Source organism: Pecten maximus, chromosome 5 (assembly GCF_902652985.1).
Source record: "Pecten maximus chromosome 5, xPecMax1.1, whole genome shotgun sequence".
NCBI classification, from domain to species: Eukaryota; Metazoa; Mollusca; class Bivalvia; order Pectinida; family Pectinidae; genus Pecten; species Pecten maximus.
In genome coordinates this window covers 32,148,954-32,173,827 of record NC_047019.1, presented here as the reverse complement: position 1 = coordinate 32,173,827, position 24,874 = coordinate 32,148,954, and the positions used below count along the sequence as shown (strand labels likewise).

The following is a 24,874-nucleotide window of genomic DNA, read 5'->3' as shown; positions in this document are numbered from 1 at the left end:
TGGTAGATTTAATATATTGCTTGATCCCTGTTTCGATTAGAATTGGTGTCGCTTTATCATGATAGCTGTAATAAATTGTTTTATCCCTGTTTCGATCTGAATTTATGCCTCTTTATTATGGTAGCTTTAATATATTGTTTTGTCCCGAAGGCGTTTCCTTAGTGCTTGTTTTTAACATTTCAGATATATTTGTAGAAAGAGTGATCACAAAATATAAATAGTAGGGATATTACAAACAAGAGGGTCACTGGTAATCTGAGAATTGACTCATTGTATATAGAAAGCAAAATTACAGCAAAATTCCTCATTTGGGGCTCGCCACTCGGGCCCTATAGGTTACACCAGCCTAATTTGTTTTATAAAATTGCGCTCCCTAAATGATATTTCACACCAAATTTGATTGTAATCAACTAAAAATTTAAGGAGTAAGGTTTAAAGGCAAACATTCACGCCTTTTTGGGCGCTGCCCTTCTGTCCCCAGGGGTCGCATCAGCCTTATTATTGATATAAGATATGATCGCCTTCCCCAATGATGTTTCACAACAAATTTGGATGTAATCCACCCAGGGGTAAGAAGGAGTGGGGTTTTAAAGCAAAATTTTAGCAAGGTTCCCCTTTTTTGGTCCCGCTCCTCTGTCCCTAGAGGTTGGACCAGCCTCATTTATATAAAATTTGATCGCCCTTCCCCAATGATCTGAGGAGGCGTTTAGTAAGTAAAAGTTAGGAAGTAAACAGTGGACGGCGGACGACGACGGACGGAGAACAAGGACTATAGGTCATTCTGACCCTTATGGTCGTATGTAAAAATATATCAAACGCAGTTGTTATTGTCTTCGTTCGTCTTTTTGCATTAATGGAGGTTTATGTCGAGTTCATTGTCATCAGATCATTAAAATGTGACCACGGAGCGGACGTGTATATAATAACTATAATACATATAAATGTGTATCGATCTCTAGAGATGAAATGTGATATAGTAGACAAAACTAGATCAATATTCAGCCAACGATAACAATAGAGCATTAGTCAGCTAATATTGAATCAGATTACAGAGTGTATATGCAAACATCACAATTTTACAAGGTAGGCCCTAAATATGCATAGATTTTTCTTCTTCTTTAAATGACGAAATCACAAGGACGGATGTGGTCTACAGTACATAACTATACCGTTAACACAATGACGAATGTGTTCTACATAACTATACCGTTATCACAAGGACGAATGTGTTCTACAGTACATAACTATACCGTTAACACAATGACGAATGTGTTCTACATAACTATACCGTTATCACAAGGACGAATGTGTTCTACAGTACATAACTATACCGTTATCACAAGGACGAATGTGTTCTACAGTATATAACTATACCGTTAACACAATGACGAATGTGTTCTACAGTGCATAACTTTACCGTTATCACAATGACGAATGTGTTCTACATAACTATACCGTTATCACAATGACGAATGTGTTCTACATAACTATACCGTTATCAAAATGACGAATGTGTTCTACAGTATATAACTATACCGTTAACACAATGACGAATGTGTTCTTCAGTACATAAATATACCGTTATCACAATGACGAATGTGTTCTACAGTATATAACTATACCGTTAACACAATGACGAATGTGTTCTTCAGTACATAAATATACCGTTATCACAATGACGAATGTGTTCTACATAACTATACCGTTAACACAAGGACGAATGTGTTCTACATAACTATACCGTTATCACAATGACGAATGTGTTCTACAGTATATAACTATACCGTTAACACAAGGACGAATGTGTCTACAGTATATAACTATACCGTTATCACAATGACGAATGTGTTCTACATAACTATACCGTTATCACAATGACGAATGTGTTCTACAGTACATAACTATACCGTTAACACAATGACGAATGTGTTCTACAGTATATAACTATACCGTTATCACAATGACGAATGTGTTCTACAGTACATAAATATACCGTTATCACAATGACGAATGTGTTCTACAGTATATAACTATACCGTTAACACAATGACGAATGTGTTCTACAGTATATAACTATACCGTTATCACAATGACGAATGTGTTCTACAGTATATAACTATACCGTTATCACAATGACGAATGTGTTCTACAGTATATAACTATACTGTTATCACAATGACGAATGTGTTCTACAGTACATAACTATACCGTTATCACAAGGACGAATGTGTTCTACATAACTATACCGTTATCACAATGACGAATGTGTTCTACATAACTATACCGTTATCACAATGACGAATGTGTTCTACAGTATATAACTATACCGTTATCACAATGACGAATGTGTTCTACAGTATATAACTATACCGTTATCACAAGGATGAATGTGTTCTACAGTACATAACTATACCGTTATCACAATGACGAATGTGTTCTACAGTATATAACTATACCGTTAATCACAAGGACGAATGTGTTCTACAGTATATAACTATACCGTTATCACAATGACGAATGTGTTCTACAGTACATAACTATACCGTTATCACAAGGACGAATGTGTTCTACAGTACATAACTATACCGTTATCACAAGGACGAATGTGTTCTACAGTACATAACTATACCGTTATCACAAGGACGAATGTTTTCTACAGTACATAAATATACCGCTATCACAAGGACGAATGTGTCTACAGTACATTACTATACCGATCAGTAATTGTGAAGCTACTTTTTAAATTCAATTCAATTCAAACTTTATTTATAGTCGGTACATATTATAACAAATCAACAATAGCTCTAATGAGCTATTAAAACGGACTCCAACAGTAAAAGACATGTACAAATACAAAATAAAATAAATAAAAATAAAAAACATCAAAGCAAACGAATGTATTTAAGAGTTTAAAAAAAATCACATGGACATGCTGCCATTCAGTGTGTAAAATAAAGTAAATATTACCATTTCAAACTTCACCTATAATGTTTCAACACGCGACTCTAAAGATTCTAAAGCAATGTTTTACAAATATATCGAATAAAATTCCATGAACTATATCTTTGAGAGTGGTTTACATGTTCTGCAAGTACAGGATAACCATCTTTTACAGCTTTACCAGCTTTACAAACTGAACCTTAAACCTACATTATCTTGTTAGCACGAGTTACTTTATGTCGTTATTACGAGTTAGGCCAACGTTATTTCATTATAACGAGTTATGTCGTTAATACAAGTTAGGCCTACGTTATTTCATTATAACGAGTTACACTATGTCGTTATTACGAATAAGGCCTTTGTCATCTTGTTATTACGAGTTACGTTGCCTCGTTATTACAATCATATTATGTCGTAATCCCGAGTTAGGACTACGTTATGTCGTTGTTACAAGTTATTTCTAAATTACTCTATGTCGTTATCACGAGTTAGGCCTACGCTATCACGTTTTTAAGAATTACATTATGTCGTTATCACGAGTTAGGCCTACTTTATCTCGGTATTACGAATTACCCTTTTTGTTATCACGAGTTAGACCTACGTTATCTCGTTATTACAAATTACACTATGTCGTTATCACGAGTTAGGCCTACGTTATCTCGGTATTACGAATTACACTATGTCGTTATCACGAGTTAGGCCTACGTTATCTCGGTATTACGAATTACACTATGTCGTTATCACGAGTTAGGCCTACGTTATCTCGGTATTACGAATTACACTTTGTCGATATTACGAGTTAGGCGTACGTTATCTCGGTATTACGAATTACACTATGTCGTTATCACGAGTTAGGCCTACGTTATCTCGGTATTACGAATTACACTATGTCGTTATCACGAGTTAGGCCTACGTTATCTCGGTATTACGAATTGCATTATGTCGTTATCACGAGTTAGGCGTACGGCATCTCATTATTACACGAATCATGAATAATATAGATAGATCCGTTTTAATTTTAGAGATTGTTTGAAGTAACAATGAATGTCACTCAAAATTTAAATTTCGTCATTACACCACCAAGTCAAAATGCATGAAATCATCATTGCAGCACTGTCTAAACGTAAACCTATATCACAAGTCCCCAATGTTATCATTAGATTTTATAATATCAATTTCTAATCACATACGAAACCTCAAAGTGATATAAATGCTCGAAATTAACCTTGTACGTTTTGCAGAATTGCCTTTTCTTTTAAAAGGAGCTATAAAATCTTCATCTATTTCCGAAACTAAAACTAAAAGTTATTGTGGTGGTGGCGGCGGACGCACAGACGGACGCGACAAAACACGGAAAAGGAGTGAAAGAATAAAGCCTATATACTACCTTTCTCCGAAGATATGCCCCATCGTCCCGTAAACTTGTTTGGGTTTTCTATGGTTAGCGACAACCATTTCCTGTTAGTGTCAAAAATATGTATTATTCAGAAAGTAATGGCCATATTAAAACATCATATGTCAATAGTTTCAATATTCAAGAGATAAAACAAAATGCTGATTATTCAAGAAAAAATATTCAAAACACCATTATCTAGCATATTTCGCTTCAATTTCACATGGATGACGTGGTGCGACGCTCTCTACTCGTGTCGGCAAGTGTTTCTAGGGACCACGGAACCAAATGATTTCCCATAGACGGTAATGTTAACGTTTACCACTATACTGCTTAAATGGAGTTTTCAACGCTGGTCCACTAGCCATAATTTTGAAGAATATTATCTCAGAAACCCGTAAATAGAATGATTAAAAATTCTACCAATTTGAACTTTTTTTTGTATGGGGGCCGCCATCTTGTATTGAATTCAGCACCAAAAATTCATCTAAATTTACAACAAAATACACACTTAATTAAGTCCCCCTGACAAAAACAGGCTAGGAAAAATATAACTTTTTTTCTACTTATTTTACATCTACATGTATTGCCCAGCCCACACATAAAACTTACATAAAACTTTGGAAACTTCTCTCACCTAAATATCCAATCAGTAGGCCCCGATGCATTCACCTTCCTATTAAATCTTCTGCCCCAACGGGGAAAACCCACAATCTATTTTTGATTTGGTTCTGTGGTCCCTCTAAGGTTTGTCCTATAACAATACGCTTTCATTTCAAACCGACAGATAGCTAAATCAAAACCAGAATATACATCGCCTTTTTATTCAGACATATATATGTCACCTTTATATCCAGATACATATATCACCTTTATATCCCCGAATATATATCACCTTTATATCAAGATATATATATCATCTTTATATAAAGATATATATATCACCTTTATATCAAGATATATATATCATCTTTATATCAAGATATATATATCACCTTTATATAAAGATATATATATCATCTTTATATCAAGATATATATATATCACCTTTATATCAAGATATATATATCATCTTTATATCAAGATATATATATATATATCACCTTTATATCAAGATATATATATCATCTTTATATCCAGATATATATATATCACCTTTATATCAAGATATATATATCATCTTTATATCCAGGTATATATATCACCTTTATATCCCAGGTATAATTATCACCTTTATATCCAGGTATATATATCACCTTTATATCCAGGTATATATGTCACCTTTATATTCAGGTGTATATGTCAACTTTATATTCAGATATATATTACACCTTTATATTCAGGTACATATGTCACCTTTACCAGGTATACACATCACCTTATATGTAATTATGTAAGTATACCACAAACAAATTTGTGTTGTGGCCATTTATGGCAGGCGGTACCCAAACCTAAATGAAAGTGGAAGCCCGGCCTTAATGCCCCTACCCCCATCCCCCGGATGCTTTGGTATTTCTAGATGCCCAGGGGTGACAGTTGATCAATTCTGAGAGATATAATTGAGAGTTATAATAACGTTTTAGGAGGAGACAAATTCACAAAATATACCATGAAATTCATGACTAAGGTTATAAAACATTTATTGATAATATATATCGTGAACCCTAAAAAGACATTCCGGTACATATGCAGGTTATACGGCGTAGTCGCGATACGCATGTAACAATGCCAGAGAGGACATTTGTTCTCCTTCTATGGTTGATCTCAGGTAAGTTTTTAGTCGACACATGATGCAGAAGGAACGTTCCGCAGAGGCACACATTAATTGTATATTGTCAGTGGCCGGTATGTCATCATAGAACGCTGAGTACATATAAGCCAGCTGCCTATCGTTCATATCAGGAAGGCAAAAGAAATCGCGCATCAAATCTGTGATGATTCAATGCAAACCTATCGGTCAACTATGTTGCTAGATGGTCAATATACGGCAGATACCATTTTTTCTTCCAATACGAAGAAACCGGCGCATTTGACCGATTTATCTGTCTCGCAGCTCCTGTTGGAACAGAAGAAGGTATGTCCTCCTTTCCTGCCAAATCGACAGCCTTATCGTATAAGACATCCCATACATTGTCGTCTTCACATCCGTTTGACAAGCCTTTGAATAACTTGAATAACGTGTGGTACTCTTTGGACGCCTCCAGAAGGTCAAGCGATTTTTCTTGTAAGACGGCAAACAAAGGATGTTTAGGACCGAGAAAGGGTTCTGCTGTTACCAATGAAGCTACGAAATCGAACTGAGCGATTGAGCTCCTGGCTTGCGTGTCCCTTCAATCCCTAAGATGTCGCAAATAGTCTAATATAACCCCAAAGCACATGATAAATGTTGACAGGGTATCAACACGCGAAAACCACCTAGTTTTACATCAAGTTGTAAGGTTTGTTTTCCTGTTCATAGCCGCTTTCGTTTCCGACCATGTGACTGCTAATTAAGTGATAAAGGTTGATATTTTGGTGCAGATGTACTCTATTAGAAAATGTCGTGCATTTATTAATACGCTATGAATCTACATTAAGCAATAAATGCCAAAATTTACATGTTTAATGAAAATGAATTTAAAATGGAAAGTAGGATGTCATCAGCTGCATCATAATCACTGTCATCGTCGACTAATCTGTTTAAAGCCATGTCAAACCCCAAAATAAAAGAACTATTTTGTTATTGTTCAGCTATCCAACAAATCGCGTCCGAAAATGATGTCTGAGTAAGCCGGACCCTGTAGAGCCCGACTGTCTCCATCCATAGGTTGTTTTTCATTTTAAAGCACATGGAGAATGGCAGAGTACGCGGGCATAGGCGCTTGCATAGAAAATGTGAATTTTTCTTCATTATTGTTTTTGATATGGCAGTGGTATGTGTACTGTATAAACCACAAAGCTGGCAACTCCGCCTCGTGCGAAACGTCATTTGTTTATATATTATCGGCTATCGTCAGGTGAACATTTTGGGGTCATCTCCGCATGCATTTTCACGTCTGTTGACAACCTGCATACCGTCCGGAAACAGTTAGGCTAATTAAGAATGCATGCTCACTCTGCTATCACATACATGAAGTAGGTCTAGGAATTGCATACATGAAAATTAAACAAAAAACTAAAAAAAAAAAAAATTAAAAAAAATGGAAAATGAATTGGCATACTCTATATTAACTCTCGTCAGTTTCCTAAAATCAGCACGAACAGAAAAAAAATATATTTCAAATAAGTCTGTCAACAGGTTATTTATAATAGGAAAAATGGAACGTATACCAACATTTCCTACTTAGCCTTTGTTACCCTCACTGTCCCGGATACATTACACAAATAATAAACTCCAATCTTCTGGTACTATTTGTATTAGACTTGAAGGTAAGCATAGACGTGTGCCTAGCTCAGAGGCTTACAATGGAACTGACTTGAAATACAAAGTTTACTCAAGATACCATTTACATCACAAATCAGCTGTTCTTAATCCAAAATTAATTAACTATCGTTATCTGACATCCACTGTGGTCACAAAGCTAGGTGTCCTGACAGCTATGAAATTTATTACACTGTCTGCACTGGGATAGCCCGGGCAGCATCTAATTGTAAAGATAACCGCTACATCCATGAAATTGAACTTGACCTCAGGGGTCAACTTTTACTCTTAACAGCCTTGTATATCTATTTTCACATTTTTTTTTTACAAATATCATGTTGGCAAACACGAAGATCATACTTCTGTTCTGTTTATTCATTTAACAGTCATTAGAGTTGAGAAGGACAGATATTTTAGTATTTCAATTTTGTTAATGTTTACCTATCAATTGACATTTGTAATGAAAAAGTGTCAATAAAGTTGGATTAATAATTGCCAAAAGATTTGAACATTATGTGATCAGTGATCAATCTACGAATTATTTCCATGAGTCCTATTCAGCTATGTTGTTAAAAAAATCAATTTGCCGCTTAATGTCAAAGAGATCCACGCATTGTAAAGTATTCTATATAATATTGATTATCCGGTGTTTGGTGTGGTAAACACTGGCTAATGTATTTTTCATGCAGTGGCCAATGTATTTTTTTTAATTGAAGACAAGCATAACCATACATAGATGGCAGGTTCAATTTGAAAAGGTGCAACCGAAACTGCTAGTTCATGGATAACAAATTTAAAGGTCTTAAGCAGGAACTTTTATATATGTATAGCATCCAGACCCCGTCTTAATCAAGTTATTGAGCACCGTTACATGCAATATTTCGATTTCAAAACGAAGTTTTAAATAACTACCAAACTGATGCAGTTGAAAAAAAGGAAAGGGCAATCCCATAAAGGCAATAAAACATGAAAATAATTAGTCCGTGATCTCAACAAGAGGCCCAATGGGCCTGTATCGCTCACCTGCCTCTACACAAAATTGCAGTTGATTGAGGTCATTTCTACAGATACTATGCTGATAACAACTTTATTTAAATATCAGAGTAAGCCAGGTTTATTCATGTCAATATATTTTCTAGTCCTTCATTCCAGCATACTCTTGGCCTAAGATCGGTTCTTGGCGACTCTTGGCTCTAAGCATGCTACAGACAGGCCCAATATCAAGTCCCTGGGCCTCTTGGTTATTGACAAGAACTTGTTTGAATATTATAGCCTATTTGACCCATGTGACCTTGAATGAAGGTCAAGGTCATTTATTTGAACACACTTGATAGCCCTTCATCCAAGCATGCTACAGACTCAATATCAAGTCCCTTGGCCTCTTGGTTATTGAGAAGTTTTTTGAAGATTTTAGCTTATTTGATCCATGTGACCTTGAATGAAGGTCAAGGTCATTTATTTGAACAAACCTGGTAGCCCTTCACCCAAGCATGCTACAGGCCGAATATCAAGTCCCTGGGCCTCTTGGTTATTGAGAAGAAGTCATTTGAAGATTATAGCTTATTTGACCCATGTGACCTTGAATGAACGTCAAGGTCATTTATTTGAACAAACTTAGTAGCCCTTCATCCCAGCATGCTACAGGCCCAATATCAAGTCCCTGGGCCTCTTGGTTATTGAGAAGAAGTCGTTTGAAAATTATAGCTTATTTGACCCCTGTGACCTTGAATGAAGGTCAAGGTCAAGGTCAATTATTTGAACAAACTTGGTAGCCCTTCACCCAAGCATGCTACAGGCCCAATATGAAGTTCCTGGGCCTCTTGGTTATTGAGAAGAAGTTGTTTAAATGAAAAAGTTGATGCCGGCGGACAGCCGGACGGAGGGACGGACGGACGGACGACGGACGCCGCACCACGGCATAAGCTTCGGGCAGGTGAGCTAAAAACGACGTCCTGTACATGCACCTGTAAAATAAAGTATGCCGAGATGACCCTAAAGAGTTCATCTAGCGATAGCCGATTAAAAATCCGCATGAACTTGAAACCCCATATGTAAATAAGGAGTCTGGACAGGCTTAGGGTGCAGATTACAACATGGTACCCTGACTGAGGAATTCGGCGATGTTATCACGGATTATTGTGTTTTAGATGCAACAATTCGTATTGTGTGACACGGTAGGTCAAAGATGAATGCTTCTAGATGACGGTTGTATATATTATTTGCCGTGTCAGTTTGAATAAATGTGTTTTGATTCGATTGAAGTGAGATTGGGTATCGTTTGCACATGGCGGAGATGTCGGCCTTGTATTTATCTCATTTTTAAATTCCTATTTTCTTAAACAAGAGCCTTTCTGCGTGGTTGGCTAATTTATCGCTCAGAACATCTGATATTTTTTCAGAATATTTTGCAGCCTATATCAAATTAATCGGCTATTCTCCTCGAGCTTAACCCTTGCCCCGATTCATCTACACATAAAACTACATATCATTGTATAGTATGTAATTAAAATATGTCCGTAAACATGTTCACTTATCCGAATTAGAGTTAGCGTGTACCAATGAAAATTGCCGCCTCGAGTTTTTATCACTACCATAAACAAGAGGCCCCTGGGTCTTAACGGTCATCTGACAAACATTTACACATCCCTTAATCAAGTATCATTATCATAAATTGTCTATACGCGGCCAGTTAAGTTTCATATCAAATTTGGTTTTTATCTATTTTGGATAAAGAAGGAGCAGCATCTTAACAGCAAAATTTCAGCCAAGTTCCCATTTTTGGGTCACGTCCCTCTGTCCCCATGCGTCGGATAAGCCTCATTTATATCAATTATGATTGACCTTCCCCGATGATGTTTCATACTAAATATCGGGTTGTAATCAATTAAGGCATTAAGAAGGAGAAGCATTTTAAAGCAACATTTTGGCTAGGTTCCCCTTTTAGGGCCTCGCCCCTGTATCACCAGGGGTCACACTAGCCTCATTCATATACAATATTAATGCCCTCCCCTAATGATGTTTCAAACCTAATTCGGATGTAATCCACCCAAGAGTTAAAAAGGAGTAGGGTTTTAAAGCAAAATTTCAGCAAAGTTCCCCTTTTTTGGCCCCGCCCCTCTGTCCTTAGCGGTCGGACCAGCCTCGTTTATATAAAATATGATGGGCTTCACCCAATAATGTTTCACACCAAAATTGGATATAATCCACGAAAGGGTTAAAGAGGAGTAGGATTTTGAATCAAAATTTCAGCAAAGTTCCTTTTTGGGCCCCGCCCCTCTGGCCCTAGGGGTGAGACCAGCCTCATTTATATAAAATATGATCGCCCTCCCCCAATGATACTTCACACAAAATTTGGATGAAATCCACCCAAGGTTAAAGAGGGGTAGGATTTTAAAGCAAAATATTAGCAAAGTGTCCGTTTTTTGGCCGCACCCCTTTGGCCCTAGTGGTCGGACAAGCCTCATTTATAAAAAATATAATCACCCTTCCAAAATGATGTTTCACACCAAATTTGGATGTAAACCACCATAGGGTTAAGGAGGAGTAGAGTTTTAAAGCAAAATTTCAGCAAAGTTCCCCTTTTTGGGCCCCGCTCCTCTGGCCCAAAGAGTCGGACAAGCCTCATTTATATAAGATATGATCGCCTTTCGCAATGATGTTCCACACCAAATTTGGATGTAATCCACCAAAGCTTAAGGGTTAAGGAGGAGTAGGATTTCAAAGCAAAATTTCAGCAAAGTTCCCATTTTTGGGCCCCGCTCCTCTGTCCCTAGGTGTCAGACCAACCTCATTTATATAAGATATGATTGCCCTCCCCAAATGATGTTTCAAATCAAAATTGGGTAGTAATCCACCAAAGGGTTAATGAGGAGTAGCGTTTTGAAATAAAAAGTCTTACGCACGGCGCACGCTGACGGACGTAACACAATGGCTATATAAGGTCACACTGGGAGACACGAATGTCCTAGTTTTTTCATATTTTCTCCTAATTTGGAATTTTTCACCAATTTTACCAAATAAGCACTAATTTAGCACAGCACAGACTATTTTTTCAGAAACATATCTAATTATGAAATTCACACACTAGTTTTTTGCCTTCAAGCCGAATTTTGTGAAATGTACCTAATACTTCTGTGATAGGCACTAATATTGTTTTCAGTGTCAATGTCTAAAAAAAGATGAATACTATCTAATTCTCTCGTTAATGTCTAAAACTAGGTGATGTGTCCTATTATTCTTCAATTTTGACTATTTTTCCTGGTCGGTACTAGAAATATTGGACAGTGTCTAAAATTGGAGAAAACGACTAGTTTTCTTGGGACAAGGACTAATTTTGACAGATTTGCCTCGGGCTATTTATGGCACAGCAACACCAGCACTGCGAGCTGTATACTACCTTACCTGGACAGCAGTAATCCCTGACCACCAAGCTCAGTGGCTAGCCCTGGCCTGGAGCGCTCATCCATGAAGCTGTCTTATATAATTACCTTATTGATGGATCAGGTCTTGAAATAATTAGGACACAATAGGGAAATATTTCATCATTGTGATAATTTATTTGTGAAAATTAAAACACATACGTCTAAAGTTTAGTGATATGAAAAGGACTACCCAAAAAGCTGATGAATATTTCATCAATTAAAGGATTTATTCAGAAAAATGGAGAACAAACTGTTATATTGAACATAATCATAGACGTATATATCACAATATTGTGTATGTTTTAGTGACTAAATGCTATATCTATCTTTGATAACACAATAGCTTAGCAGATAATGACAATTAGTCAGCGACAGTGGTACATATATACAGGATAATACAATGATGCAGCTCACGACAGAAGTGGATATTTCACACTTTTCAAGTTAGCATTAATAATTGTGACACTGTATTTCATTGCATCATGAACACAATATGACGGCTAAATAGCTTATCTATCAACATACTTTATGAGTATAAATAGTAATATAATAGTATATAGTTACGTAGTTACTGTATATATTCAAAGTGGCAACATTTTGCATTCCATGCATAGGACTTTCGGGTTATGATATGCAGTAGGAGAAATTGTCAAAAAATCATCTCATATTAAAGTTGGATAGGACATAGTGATAGCATGAGTGTAGGACAAAAGCCCCCCCGGACATTAGCCCCTAGGACAAAAGCCCCTCTGGACGAAAGCCCCCCCGGACATTAGCCCCCCCGGACAGAAGCCCCTTCTTTAGAAATTTAGCTGGTATACTTTATATAAATCTGTACTTTTGAAAAACAGAAATAATATATATATATATTGTTGTTTTTATCTCTGAAATTTGGAGAATAATTGTGTGGAAAATGAAGGTCCTTGGTTCAATGTCAGTGTAGCATTATATGTCTGTGGTTAAACATCATAATTTATTTTTTCAAACTTTATATTATTAAGTAAGCTAAAAATTTCAGGAAACTCTCCATGATGAACATATTGTTACTGATTACACATAATTTTTGACTTCCTAATTAATATACTGCAAATATTGATAATCAAAGAAATGCCTACAAAAGCAATAAACATTTGATCCCTATTTGCAATGTCTCAAATTATAATATAATAAGTACCTAACCAAACAGGTTGCTCTGCGTTGTAATAAGAAAAGTTTAATTTTAGGAATGATTAAAATCAAAGAAACAATGAAGCCATTAATGATATATTTCTTTCCAGGAGAACACAACATCAACAAAAACCTACCAAACAACTGTGTAACAGCTTATTATTTATGTAACAGTTCAAGTAGTTGTTGTTGGAACCGGTTGCTTTTGCCGAAGCCACTGATGACATATGCATATGTAGCAATTAAAAATCATTAAAAAAATAAATATCATTTTTTTTATGAAGGGGCTTTTGTCCACTTTTTGATTAGTGTGAAGGGGCTTTTGTCCGGAGGGGCTTTTGTCCTAGGGGCTAATATCCGGGGGGGGCTTTTGTCCGTACCTCGATAGCATACATATAGTAGAATATAAGAAAACTATGGTAGCAGATCAAATAACCTCTTTCAGATCACAAAGTAACTTATATCATCACTTCCTGTTAGTAAACAACTCAAAAATAAGACCCTGTTACAAAGTGACACTTTAATCACGAAACAAAAGAAGCCTACCCCTTACTATCCTTGACTTTTGTTTCGGGTTGGCAAGATATCACACCTTCACGCCTGAGTGAGCCTCCCAAAGTTTTTTTGCTCTATAGGTAAATACCAACCAACACCAGATAAACAGATAAGGTTTAGACAAATTACCCATTCTAATTTTTTGTTTGTTTCATTTTTCGTTGAAACACTGTGACAAATATCGTAGTTCAACAGTTACACATAAAAGAAAATATATTCATTGAATTATCATTTTGGTCACAATGTTACAGAGAGAAACAAAAAATGAAACATGTTTAATATATATAGGTGTTAATATTTCCCTGTAAAGCAGGGGACTGAGGGAGGCCCACTCAGCACTCAGGCGTGAAGGTGTGTAATTACCTGGGCAAACCGAAGATGTTTAGCAATTGAAGTGCTATTTTTAAATTTAAAGAGTGTAACATAATATTAATTTTCATTTGCTTTAGGAGTTTTGTATTACATATAATTATATAGTTAAAACTTACGAATTTATGAATTTTTTTTTTTGTATTGACCTGGGTAAATAGAATCCGGAGTAAATTATTATTCAAAAAAAAAATAATCGAGTATCTTTACTGTTAATCCGAAATGTGGAAGAAGGGGGTGGGGGGGGGGGGGGGGGGGGGGGGGGGGGGGGGGGGGGGGGGGGCTTTTGTCCTACACTCATATAAACGTAAGGCAAAAGTTTAAATATTACTATCAATAATGAATAACCTATCATGAAAAAATGTACATGAAAACTTCAACTTTGAATCTTGAAAATGATAAGAACTGGCGAATGTCGCTTTCCATGAAAAGAACCTGGTGGTACCCTGTGATCATGCAAAAATGTTTTTTTCACAAAATTATTTAACGATAAACTACTATTATATTAACTATATTTATATATTATTAAGTTATATTTCAAGCTATGAACTATCAATTTGGTCAGTGTTTTAGAGGGAAATAAACAAAAAGAAAACAATTAGAATAAATAATTGGTTTAATACTGATCTGGTTTTGGTATTTACCTGTAGAGCTAGGGACTAGGAGGGGCTCACTCAGGCGTGAAGGTGTGATACCTGGGTGAGCTGAAACAAAAGCCAAGGATAGGAAAGGTTACACTTCTTTTGTTTATTGACTGAATTGTCACTTTATAACAGGGTCTTATTTTTGGTTATTTACTGACATAAGTGATGATATAAGTTACATTGTGATCTAAAAAATATACCTTCATCCTGCTTTTATGTAATACTATCAAAATCTGCTTCTTCGTGTATATGGAGAAAAGTTTGATTATATATCTTTTATGTTTATCACTACGTCCTATCCAACTTTAATATGAGCTGATGTTTTGACAATTTCTCCTACTGCATACCATAACCTATAAGTCCCATGCATGGAATGCAAAATGTTGAAACTTTGAATATATACACTGTAAACTAAACTGTTATTTTGACAATTTCTGCTATTCTATTCACGACAATTACTACATACCATAACCTTATACCAAGTCCTTTACATGGAATACAAACCATTATAACTTTTAATATCTATAATAAAGTAGCCTATATCATTGATAAATTAAGTAGTCCAATAGTCTTTTACAGATATACCCAGCTATAAGATACGAGTGTAGGACAAAAGCCCCCCCCCCCCCCCGGACATTAGCCCCTAGGACAAAAGCCCCTCCGGACGAAAGCCCCCCCGGACATTAGCCCCCCCCCCCCCCCCCCCCCCCCCCCCGGACAGAAGCCCCTTCTTTAGAAATTTAGCTGGTATACTTTATATAAATCTGTACTTTTGAAAAACAGAAATTATATATATATATATTGTTGTTTTTATCTCTGAAATTTGGAGAATAATTGTGTGGAAAATGAAGGTCCTTGGTTCAATGTCAGTGTAGCATTATATGTCTGTGGTTAAACATCATAATTTATTTTTTCAAACTTTATATTATTAAGTAAGCTAAAAATTTCAGGAAACTCTCCATGATGAACATATTGTTACTGATCACACATAATTTTTGACTTCCTAATTAATATACTGCAAATATTGATAATCAAAGAAATGCCTACAAAAGCAATAAACATTTGATCCCTATTTGCAGTGTCTCAAATTATAATACAGTATAATAAGTACCTAACCAAACATGTTGCTCTGCGTTGTAATAAGAAAAGTTTAATTTTAGGAATGATTAAAATCAAAGAAACAATGAAGCCATTAATGATATATTTCTTTCCAGGAGAACACAACATCAATAAAAACCTACCAAACAACTGTGTAACAGCTTATTATTTATGTAACAGTTCAAGTAGTTGTTGTTGGAACCGGTTGTTTACATTGCCGAAGCCACTGATGATATATGTTATGTATATGTAGCAACTGTGTAACAGCTTATTATTTATGTAACAGTTCAAGTAGTTGTTGTTGGAACCGGTTGTTTACATTGCCGAAGCCACTGATGATATATGTTATGTATATGTAGCAATTAAAAATCATAAAAAATAAATATCATTTTTTTTATGAAGGGGCTTTTGCCGAAGCCACTGATGACATATGCATATGTAGCAATTAAAAATCATTAAAAAAAATAGATATCATTTTTTTTTATGAAGGGGCTTTTGTCCACTTTTTGATTAGTGTGAAGGGGCTTTTGTCCGGAGGGGCTTTTGTCCTAGGGGCTAATGTCCGGGGGGGGCTTTTGTCCGTACCTCATAAGATACACTTGAAACTAATACAGATATGTTAAAGAGAGATGTTTTAGGAACCTGATAGCACCATGTAATCGATCAGTATTGATAAAATACTACTTGCATTATAACACAACTATTTAAAATTAATTATATTACCATTTATACTTTGACGTATGATGACAGATAAGCTATTTGCAGACATATACTTTTGCTTATGATGCAATGAAATACAGTGTCACAATGCAAACTTGAAAAGTGTGAAATATTGTATTATCCTGTATATATGTACCACTGTCGCTGACTAATTGTCATTATCTGCTAAGCTATTGTGTTATCAAAGATAGATATAGCATTTAGTCACTTAAACACATACAATATTGTTATATATACGTCTATGATTATATGTTCAATATAACAGTTTGTTCTCCATTTTTCTGAATAAATCCTTTAATTGATGAAATATTCATCAGCTTTTTGGGTAGTCCTTTTCATATCACTAAACTTTAGACGTATGTGTTTTAATTTTCACAAATAAATTATCACAATGATGAAATATTTCCCTATTGTGTCCTAATTATTTCAAGACCTGATCAAACAATAAGGTAATTATATAAGACAGCTTCATGGATGAGCGCTCCAGGCCAGGGCTAGCCACTGAGCTTGGTGGTCAGGGATTACTGCTGTCCAGGTAAGGTAGTATACAGCTCGCAGTGCTGATGTTGCTGTGCCATAAATAGCCCGAGGCAAATCTGTCAAAATTAGTCCTTGTCCCAAGAAAACTAGTCGTTTTCTCCAATTTTAGACACTGTCCAATATTTCTAGTACTGACCTAAAAAAGCACATGACTGCAATTAAAGATAAGCGTATATCATTGCAGTGTACCTTAAAGACAATATGGCAACTGACCACTGTTTTCAGACAATACACACCGCCATTATTTTCAGGTATATATACTGCCTTTATTTTCAGGAATTATATACCGGCTTTATTTTAAGGTATACATATATCGGCTTTATTTTAAGGTATACATATACTGCCTTTATTTTAAGGTATATATATATACTGCCTTTATTTTAAGGTATATATATACTGCCTTTATTTTAAGGTATATATATACTGCCTTTTTTTAGAGGTATATATATACTGCCTTTATTTACATTTATATATATACTGCCTTTATTTACAGGTATATATATACTGCCTTTATTTACAGGTATATATATACTGCCTTTATTTACAGGTATATATATGTATATACCGCCTTTATTTACAGGTATATATATATGTATATACCACCTTTATTTACAGGTATATATATATCACCTTTTTTTAGATATATATATATATATATGGGGCAAAGAAGTAATTCAAACAGTGTAAACAATAAGGTTTGTTAAATTTTCGAGGCAATCCGCCCCTTTATCAAAACACAAAAAATCACAAATACAATCACATAATATATATAAGAAGTACTGGAAATACAATAAAATACAATAAGAATAATGTTTTAGTAACTGGAGAAACCACAATGAACCCTTCGGCAAACGTGGGCCGAAGGCGGATACTAGCGTGACTGCATCATGTTCAAACACTAGAACGCTATGCGACCAACGGCAGAGATATTTTGAATTTCCCCGCACGTGAAAGTATTCCGAAGAGTTCAAAGACGATTCGTCCCTAAACACTGCTTGTGGACGACATTGCATTTATATAAAAAATGTTGCATTATCGTCTCTACAGTGATTGATTAAATATCGTGTACAAAGTCTGAAAAACTTTAGAAAAATATGTGTTAGATCATAAGAATTATAGAGAGTGGTGTGAAAAAACTACTACAAATATTTATCAAGACTGAAAATATAAGAAATACGAATGCCGAAGTGTCCCTACAGGACGCTACGGGAAACAGACGATTCGGACCAACTCGGACCAAGATGCTGTTGCATGATGGCGGGAGGCGACTAAATGTGAGTCTCAAAGAGCAACAATGAATAGATGCCCCAAAAAGTACAGCAATACAACATTGGCTGATGTGCATGTCAGTGTTTGTAAAATGTGATAAACACGGTTGTTTATTACACATTTAAACGTGTCTGTGGACTCAGTGTATGGGCACAATTTGCACGTTTCATTGTGCCCATACACTGAGTCCACCGACACGTTTAAATGTGTAATAAACAACCGTGTTTATCACATTTTACAAACACTGACATGCACATCAGCCAATGTTGTATATCTCCTCTCCTGCAAAAAATGCAAAATGCATATGTTGGAGAAACCAGCACAAAGCTCAACATCAGAATCAACAATCACCGTTGCTCCATCAAGCAAAACAGACCAGACTTTCCTGTGGCAAGGCATTTCAATTTACCTAGTCACAGTTGGAAGGATATGCAGGTGGTCGCCATTGATCACTGTCCTACCTGGAATGAAACGAAACGTCGTTCCAGAGAAAGATACTGGATTACCAATCTCCAAACCTGCTACCCTCGGGGTATGAACGAACGTTAAAGACGTCTTCTGGATGTACTCTCCATCTGACCATTATATCTGACTATTCATGTAGTTAATTATTCAATTTGTTAAATTTTTCATAATTGCTGTACTTTTTGGGGCATCTATTCATTGTTTCTCTTTGAGACTCACATTTAGTCGCCTCCCGCCATCATGCAACAGCATCTTGGTCCGAGTTGGTCCGAATCGTCTGTTTCCCGTAGCGTCCTGTAGGGACACTTCGGCATTCGTATTTCTTATATTTTCAGTCTTGATAAATATTTGTAGTAGTTTTTTCACACCACTCTCTATAATTCTTATGATCTAACACATATTTTTCTAAAGTTTTTCAGACTTTGTACACGATATTTAATCAATCACTGTAGAGACGATAATGCAACATTTGTTATATAAATGCAATGTCGTCCACTAGCAGTGTTTAGGGACGAATCGTCTTTGAACTCTTCGGAATACTTTCACGTACGGGGAAATTCAAAATATCTCTGTCGTTGGTCGCATAGCGTTCTAGTGTTTGAACATGATGCAGTCACGCTAGTATCCGCCTTCGGCCCACGTTTGCCGAAGGGTTCATTGTGGTTTCTCCAGTTACTAAAACATTATTCTTATTGTATTTTATTGTATTTCCAGTACTTCTTATATATATTATGTGATTGTATTTGTAATTTTTTGTGTTTTGATAAAGGGGCGGATTGCCTCGAAAATTTAACAAACCTTATTGTTTACACTGTTTGAATTACTTCTTTGCCATATATATATATATATATATATATATATATATACTGCCTTTATGTTCAGGTATATATATACCGGCTTCATTTCTGGACTATATATATCACCTTTATATTCCTGTATATATATCACTTTTATATTCCGTTGTATATGTATCACCTTTATATTCAGGTTTACATATCGCCTCTTTATTCAGGTATATAAAGCATCTTTATATCACCTTACTTCACTGGTTTATACATCACCTTGATAGTCAGGTATATATATCACCTTAATATTCAGGTATATATTTATATCATCTTTATATTCAGGTATATACATCACCTTTATATTCGGGCATATATATCACCTTTTTATTCAGGTATATATATCATCTTTATATTCAGGTAAACACATCACCATTATATTCAGGCATATACCTGTATGTACAATGTCTTTATATTCGTGTATTCCATCTGGTATGTTTATCTTTTGACTAACATGAAGTTGTAAATTTGAAGTCTGACCTTAAAAGAGATATCTTGAATTAAATAACACTACAACTGTACAGAGGTTAATTTAAATGTGACATATTGCTACATGACCCAGAGAAATGGTGCACATCGTTGCGGTAATGTCTACAACGTGATTCATTATGACATGGCTCGTTATGCTTACCTTGATAGCTGTAGGATCTGTCGTGAAAACAATAGCTTGGTTCATTATTATAAGTCTGAAAGTTCGTCCGTACTTCTGAGCACTGAAGAGAACGAAAACATATGTACCAAATTTGACACGATTTATTAAATGGCTTTCCTGGCACTTATTAAAAATGGATTATGATAAGAAATACTATTTACAAGTTTAATACTACGAAATCTATCAGGTTTAAACCATACTTACTTTTGTAAGACGTAAGAGAAGAAATGACCTCCTTCTTTAATGTGTCTGATAAGTGAAGGGGCATTTCCACCAATAAAACTGAAAAAAAAAATTAAACAACAATTTAGGATCATTCTCATCAGAAAACCTATGTCTGTTTGTTTTCTTTATTTTCTCTAGCTATATAAAGAACCCTATGACGAATGCTCTGCTTGATACTAGATTTATTTGAACTAATGTATAACGTAATTTTAATTCCCCCAGTAAACCTATAAAATCCTTCACATTAATTTTACGTTACGTAACAAGACAAGGCGTTAACATATTCCAGTTTATTTTTGATATCGGTGATCATATTATATTTTAAAGATCTGGCACTTACGGGAGCAGAAATGTTATATAAGTAGTCTTAGATATGAACGCCGATCGGAGGACAGGATAGAAGTCATACATCTGTTTCCCGTATAAATTTCCTCACTTTTGCCAAAGACAACACTGATGAGTCCTTGAAGGACACAAAAAATGCACGGTGCACTTTTATATTCATTACTTGGACATAACTGTATCTAAAGGTTGCCCTTCGTAGTAGAGTCCTTTCGACTTCAGCCCAGAAAGGATTGCAGATTGATCAGAAATGAGTATTTGTTGTCAAAACATTTTCCAATGTTGAATGATTTTTTGAAGTTGAAACTACCAGTTCCTGCTCATTGGGACATACACTTCATTGATATACGTTTAAATCCCTTGGTCAAAATATGCTGAAAACTTAACTCTTAGTTTAACCAAAACAAATACCAAAGTTTTGGATAAGTTATCTCCAAGAGAAAATATACGATAGACGATAGACATGGTACGCCGTAGCTTTGATCAATACTATAAGTGCCAGCGTCGGTTTACCACAGAAAACTCAACTTGTTTCTTTTTCATCACAAGTACGATTGAGGAAATAAGCTTGTTTAGTGATATTAAGAACAATGTTCATGACGTCGTCAATAAATGACGTCGTTTTGCTTGACGTTGCTGTGTTAGTGTACAATATATTTTAACGTCACGAAAATTCCTGCTACTGGCTTACGAGTAAAGCAGGCCGATTGATCAATGTAGCTTACAACAGTTTATGTAGTTTTGTTGTATAAATACAGATTAAAATGCTGAAATTAAATTAATAATTTTGTGTTTTTATCTCACAAACTATATCTTTTTTACCGGGAACGATCGCCTGTAGTCGGGAAGTCACAAGAACACGGAAATATAGTATTAAACAATCTTCTTTGGAAAGTTATGGTCCAATAATTATCACAGGGTTGCTGAAAATTAAATAACCTAATGCTTAAATGACAAGTGTTGGTTACAATGTAATTACGTGATTTGATTTAAACATGTCTATTGTTAAACTTATAACAAAGGATCAGGCACAAGTAACCTAGCTACGCTGTCACTTCTCCCAGTATACATTAAAATAATTATAGACGACTAGTAATACAACCAAACGTGCGTTTTCCAGTAGAAATACAATATTTGTTACTATCAAACATATTGCTGGATTTAATCAAAGTTTGCACACACCTGAATACATTTGAATTCAAGTCAAAGGTAAGATGCGGATTTCCAGGCAAAATTGAAGTCAACATTTAAAGAATTAACATTTTGGATAAGAGTATCCCTTTGATTGAAAAATAGACGACATTCCATAAAGTAGTGAAAGTCAATCTCACAAGGGTTACCACAAGAACATGAAGACATTCTCACAGGGGCTACCACAAGTACATAAAATCATTATCACAATAGTTACCACAAGTACATATAGGCATTCTTATTAGGGTAACGACAACTACATAAAGACATGTTTAAAAGGGTTACCAGAAGTACATAAAAACATTATCACAATAGTTACCACAACATAGACATTCTCACGAGGGTACCACAAGTACATTAACACATTCTCACAGGGGTTACCATAAGTACATAAAAACATTCTGACAAGAGTTTCCACAAGTACATATAGGCATTCTTACAAGGGTTACCACAAGTACATTGGTTTTTGGTTTGTTTTTGTTTAACGTCCTATTAACAGCCAGGGTCATTTAAGGACGTGCCAGGTTTTGGAGGTGGAGGAAAGCCGGAGTACCCGGAGAAAAACCACCGGCCTACGGTCAGTACCTGGCAGCAGCCCCACGTAGGTTTCGAACTAGCAATTGCAACCCAGTGGTGGAGGGCTAGTGATAAAGTGTCGGGACATCTTAACCACTCGGCCACCGCGGCCCCTGTACCACAAGTACATAAAGACATTCTCACAGGGGCTACCACAAGTACATAAAGACATTCTCACAGGGGCTACCACAAGTACATAAAGACATTCTCACAATAGTTACCACAAGTACATATAGGCATTCTTACAAGGGTTACCACAAGTACAAACTGCATTATTCACAATTACATTTCATTTGCACTGTCGTAATAAATATTGATTTCATTGTTAAAAACAAAATGACGTTTTATACATTCTTATTGTTATTAGTTATCAATTAAACTTCAAATCACCACGTATCTACACCTATTACAATTTCCACGACTAATGTATAATCGGAATGTTTATCGGTATATCCTGTCTGTATAAGTAACAACACAATATTTCGAGGTTGAGAAGGTTATATCACGAGCCCCAAGAAGAACTGACCTTCTCCAAGAGGTAAGTTTGATTGCTATCACAAAGCAACGAAATTGACCTGATCATGTTTCTTTCCGTGTAGATGTTGAGTACAGGAATTCCTCAAGTGTGAATCAAACGGCCAAATAAACACCTAATGTGTTCTCGCAGCCGTCTGTATGAAAATTAAGGTGGTATCGTTGTGGTAAACAGACAGCTTTTTTCCTTGGTTTGATGACATTTACCTTAAGTGATTTGTGATGTTTAAATTGATAACGTTTACATAAGACTGACAATATGTGCGATTTCCCCCTTTGGGTTACAAACTGCAACATATGTCTGCACTCGACAGCGCTCCACAACACGGACCACACAGAAAATGACAAGTTTATACAGCATTAATTCTACACAAACTCATTACACATTGTATGCAACTTACCTGTCTAACGGGGGACCTGGCAGGTGCTTGTACCGTAGGTGGAGTCTATACAAGGACCAGTAGAAGTAGGCGCCAGAGGTGATAGCTAGGAGGAGTAAAAGCTCGCCCCACAATTGTAGCATGGCTGAACAGGATATGTCATCATCTCAGTCTCGTACCCATCATCCTCGCTTTCGTTATCCTCGGGGCGATGTATTGAAAATCTAACAGAATCAATCAGTTAGTAAATAATTTTCATTTACATTTTAAAACACAAAATGTCTCCAACATGTTATCTTTGTAACTGTACCAGGTAATTACATTTAACAAGCTATGCACAGTGTATTGGTATCAGTGTAAATCAGAGGAAACGAATATCAATCAATGTAAAAGTACGTTTTATTGGATATGAATGTTTTAATACCAAACAGCAATACCTTTATACACCAATGCAAAATGAAATCCTCCTGTTATTGACCTCTCACACAATCCTACATAACCAACATGTATTCTCTGTATGTAACACGGCGTTGTCTCTACTTTACCGACGCGTATCCTTGCCCTCCTTTACGTATAAATAATGAATTGAATGTCTCGTGTAGAACGTCTAGTTCCCTGGCCTGTTGAGTAAACATTCTATTGTGTCGTTTTTATCGATCGTCGCGTCAGTGACAATAGAAAATGAAAACTCTTACACGCTAGTTATATAACAGTACCATGGCAACCATTAGGTCCCCAGTTAGTGTGTAATACCTCTTATCCCTCTTTGTGTCATTTCACTTTATTTACAAATTTTTTTCAAACGGTATATCGTTCATGCGTAAAAACTAATATACTTGATTATTGGTGGAATATTTTTGCATGTTTTATAAATCATAGTCATAACTATAACATCCCTTATTTTGTTTTGCATGTTTTACAAACCAAAGTCATAAATAATATTCCTTATTTTGCTTTGTAGGGTACCTACAGGTACAATGTAAGTAATAAGCCTTTTGGGCTAAACTATTTTGTTGGTCACATGATTGTGTTGAATCTGGCAGATTTCCTACTGGAAGTCCATGAAGAAGTTTGTTTATGTATACCTGTGATGTGCATTTCTACCCGGCATATTACTAGTTATGGCAACACCTTAAACTTTCCTAATGTTG

At 35.6% G+C, this 24,874-nt stretch overlaps 1 protein-coding gene across 4 annotated transcripts in view; it reads right to left on the bottom strand.

The window, feature by feature from the left end:
• LOC117327808 (cholesterol 24-hydroxylase-like) overlaps positions 1-24,874 on the bottom strand; it is a 48,969-nt gene that overhangs the window by 17,961 nt on the left and 6,134 nt on the right. Inside the window, exons 1-5 of one of the 4 annotated variants that reach the window (XR_004532731.1) lie at positions 24,161-24,306; positions 23,745-23,947; positions 20,680-20,757; positions 20,455-20,536; positions 4,328-4,398 (exon numbers count right to left, since the gene is read on the bottom strand). Coding sequence is in view for 3 of the 4 variants with exons in the window: in XM_033884995.1 (XP_033740886.1) it covers positions 4,328-4,398; positions 20,455-20,536; positions 20,680-20,757; positions 23,745-23,866 (353 nt within the window). In the remaining variant the exon portion in view is untranslated. Of the gene's footprint in view, positions 1-4,327; positions 4,399-20,454; positions 20,537-20,679; positions 20,758-23,744; positions 23,948-24,160; positions 24,307-24,874 lie in introns of those variants that run through there. The other 3 variants (XM_033884995.1, XM_033884996.1, XM_033884997.1) reach the window with 3 other exon arrangements.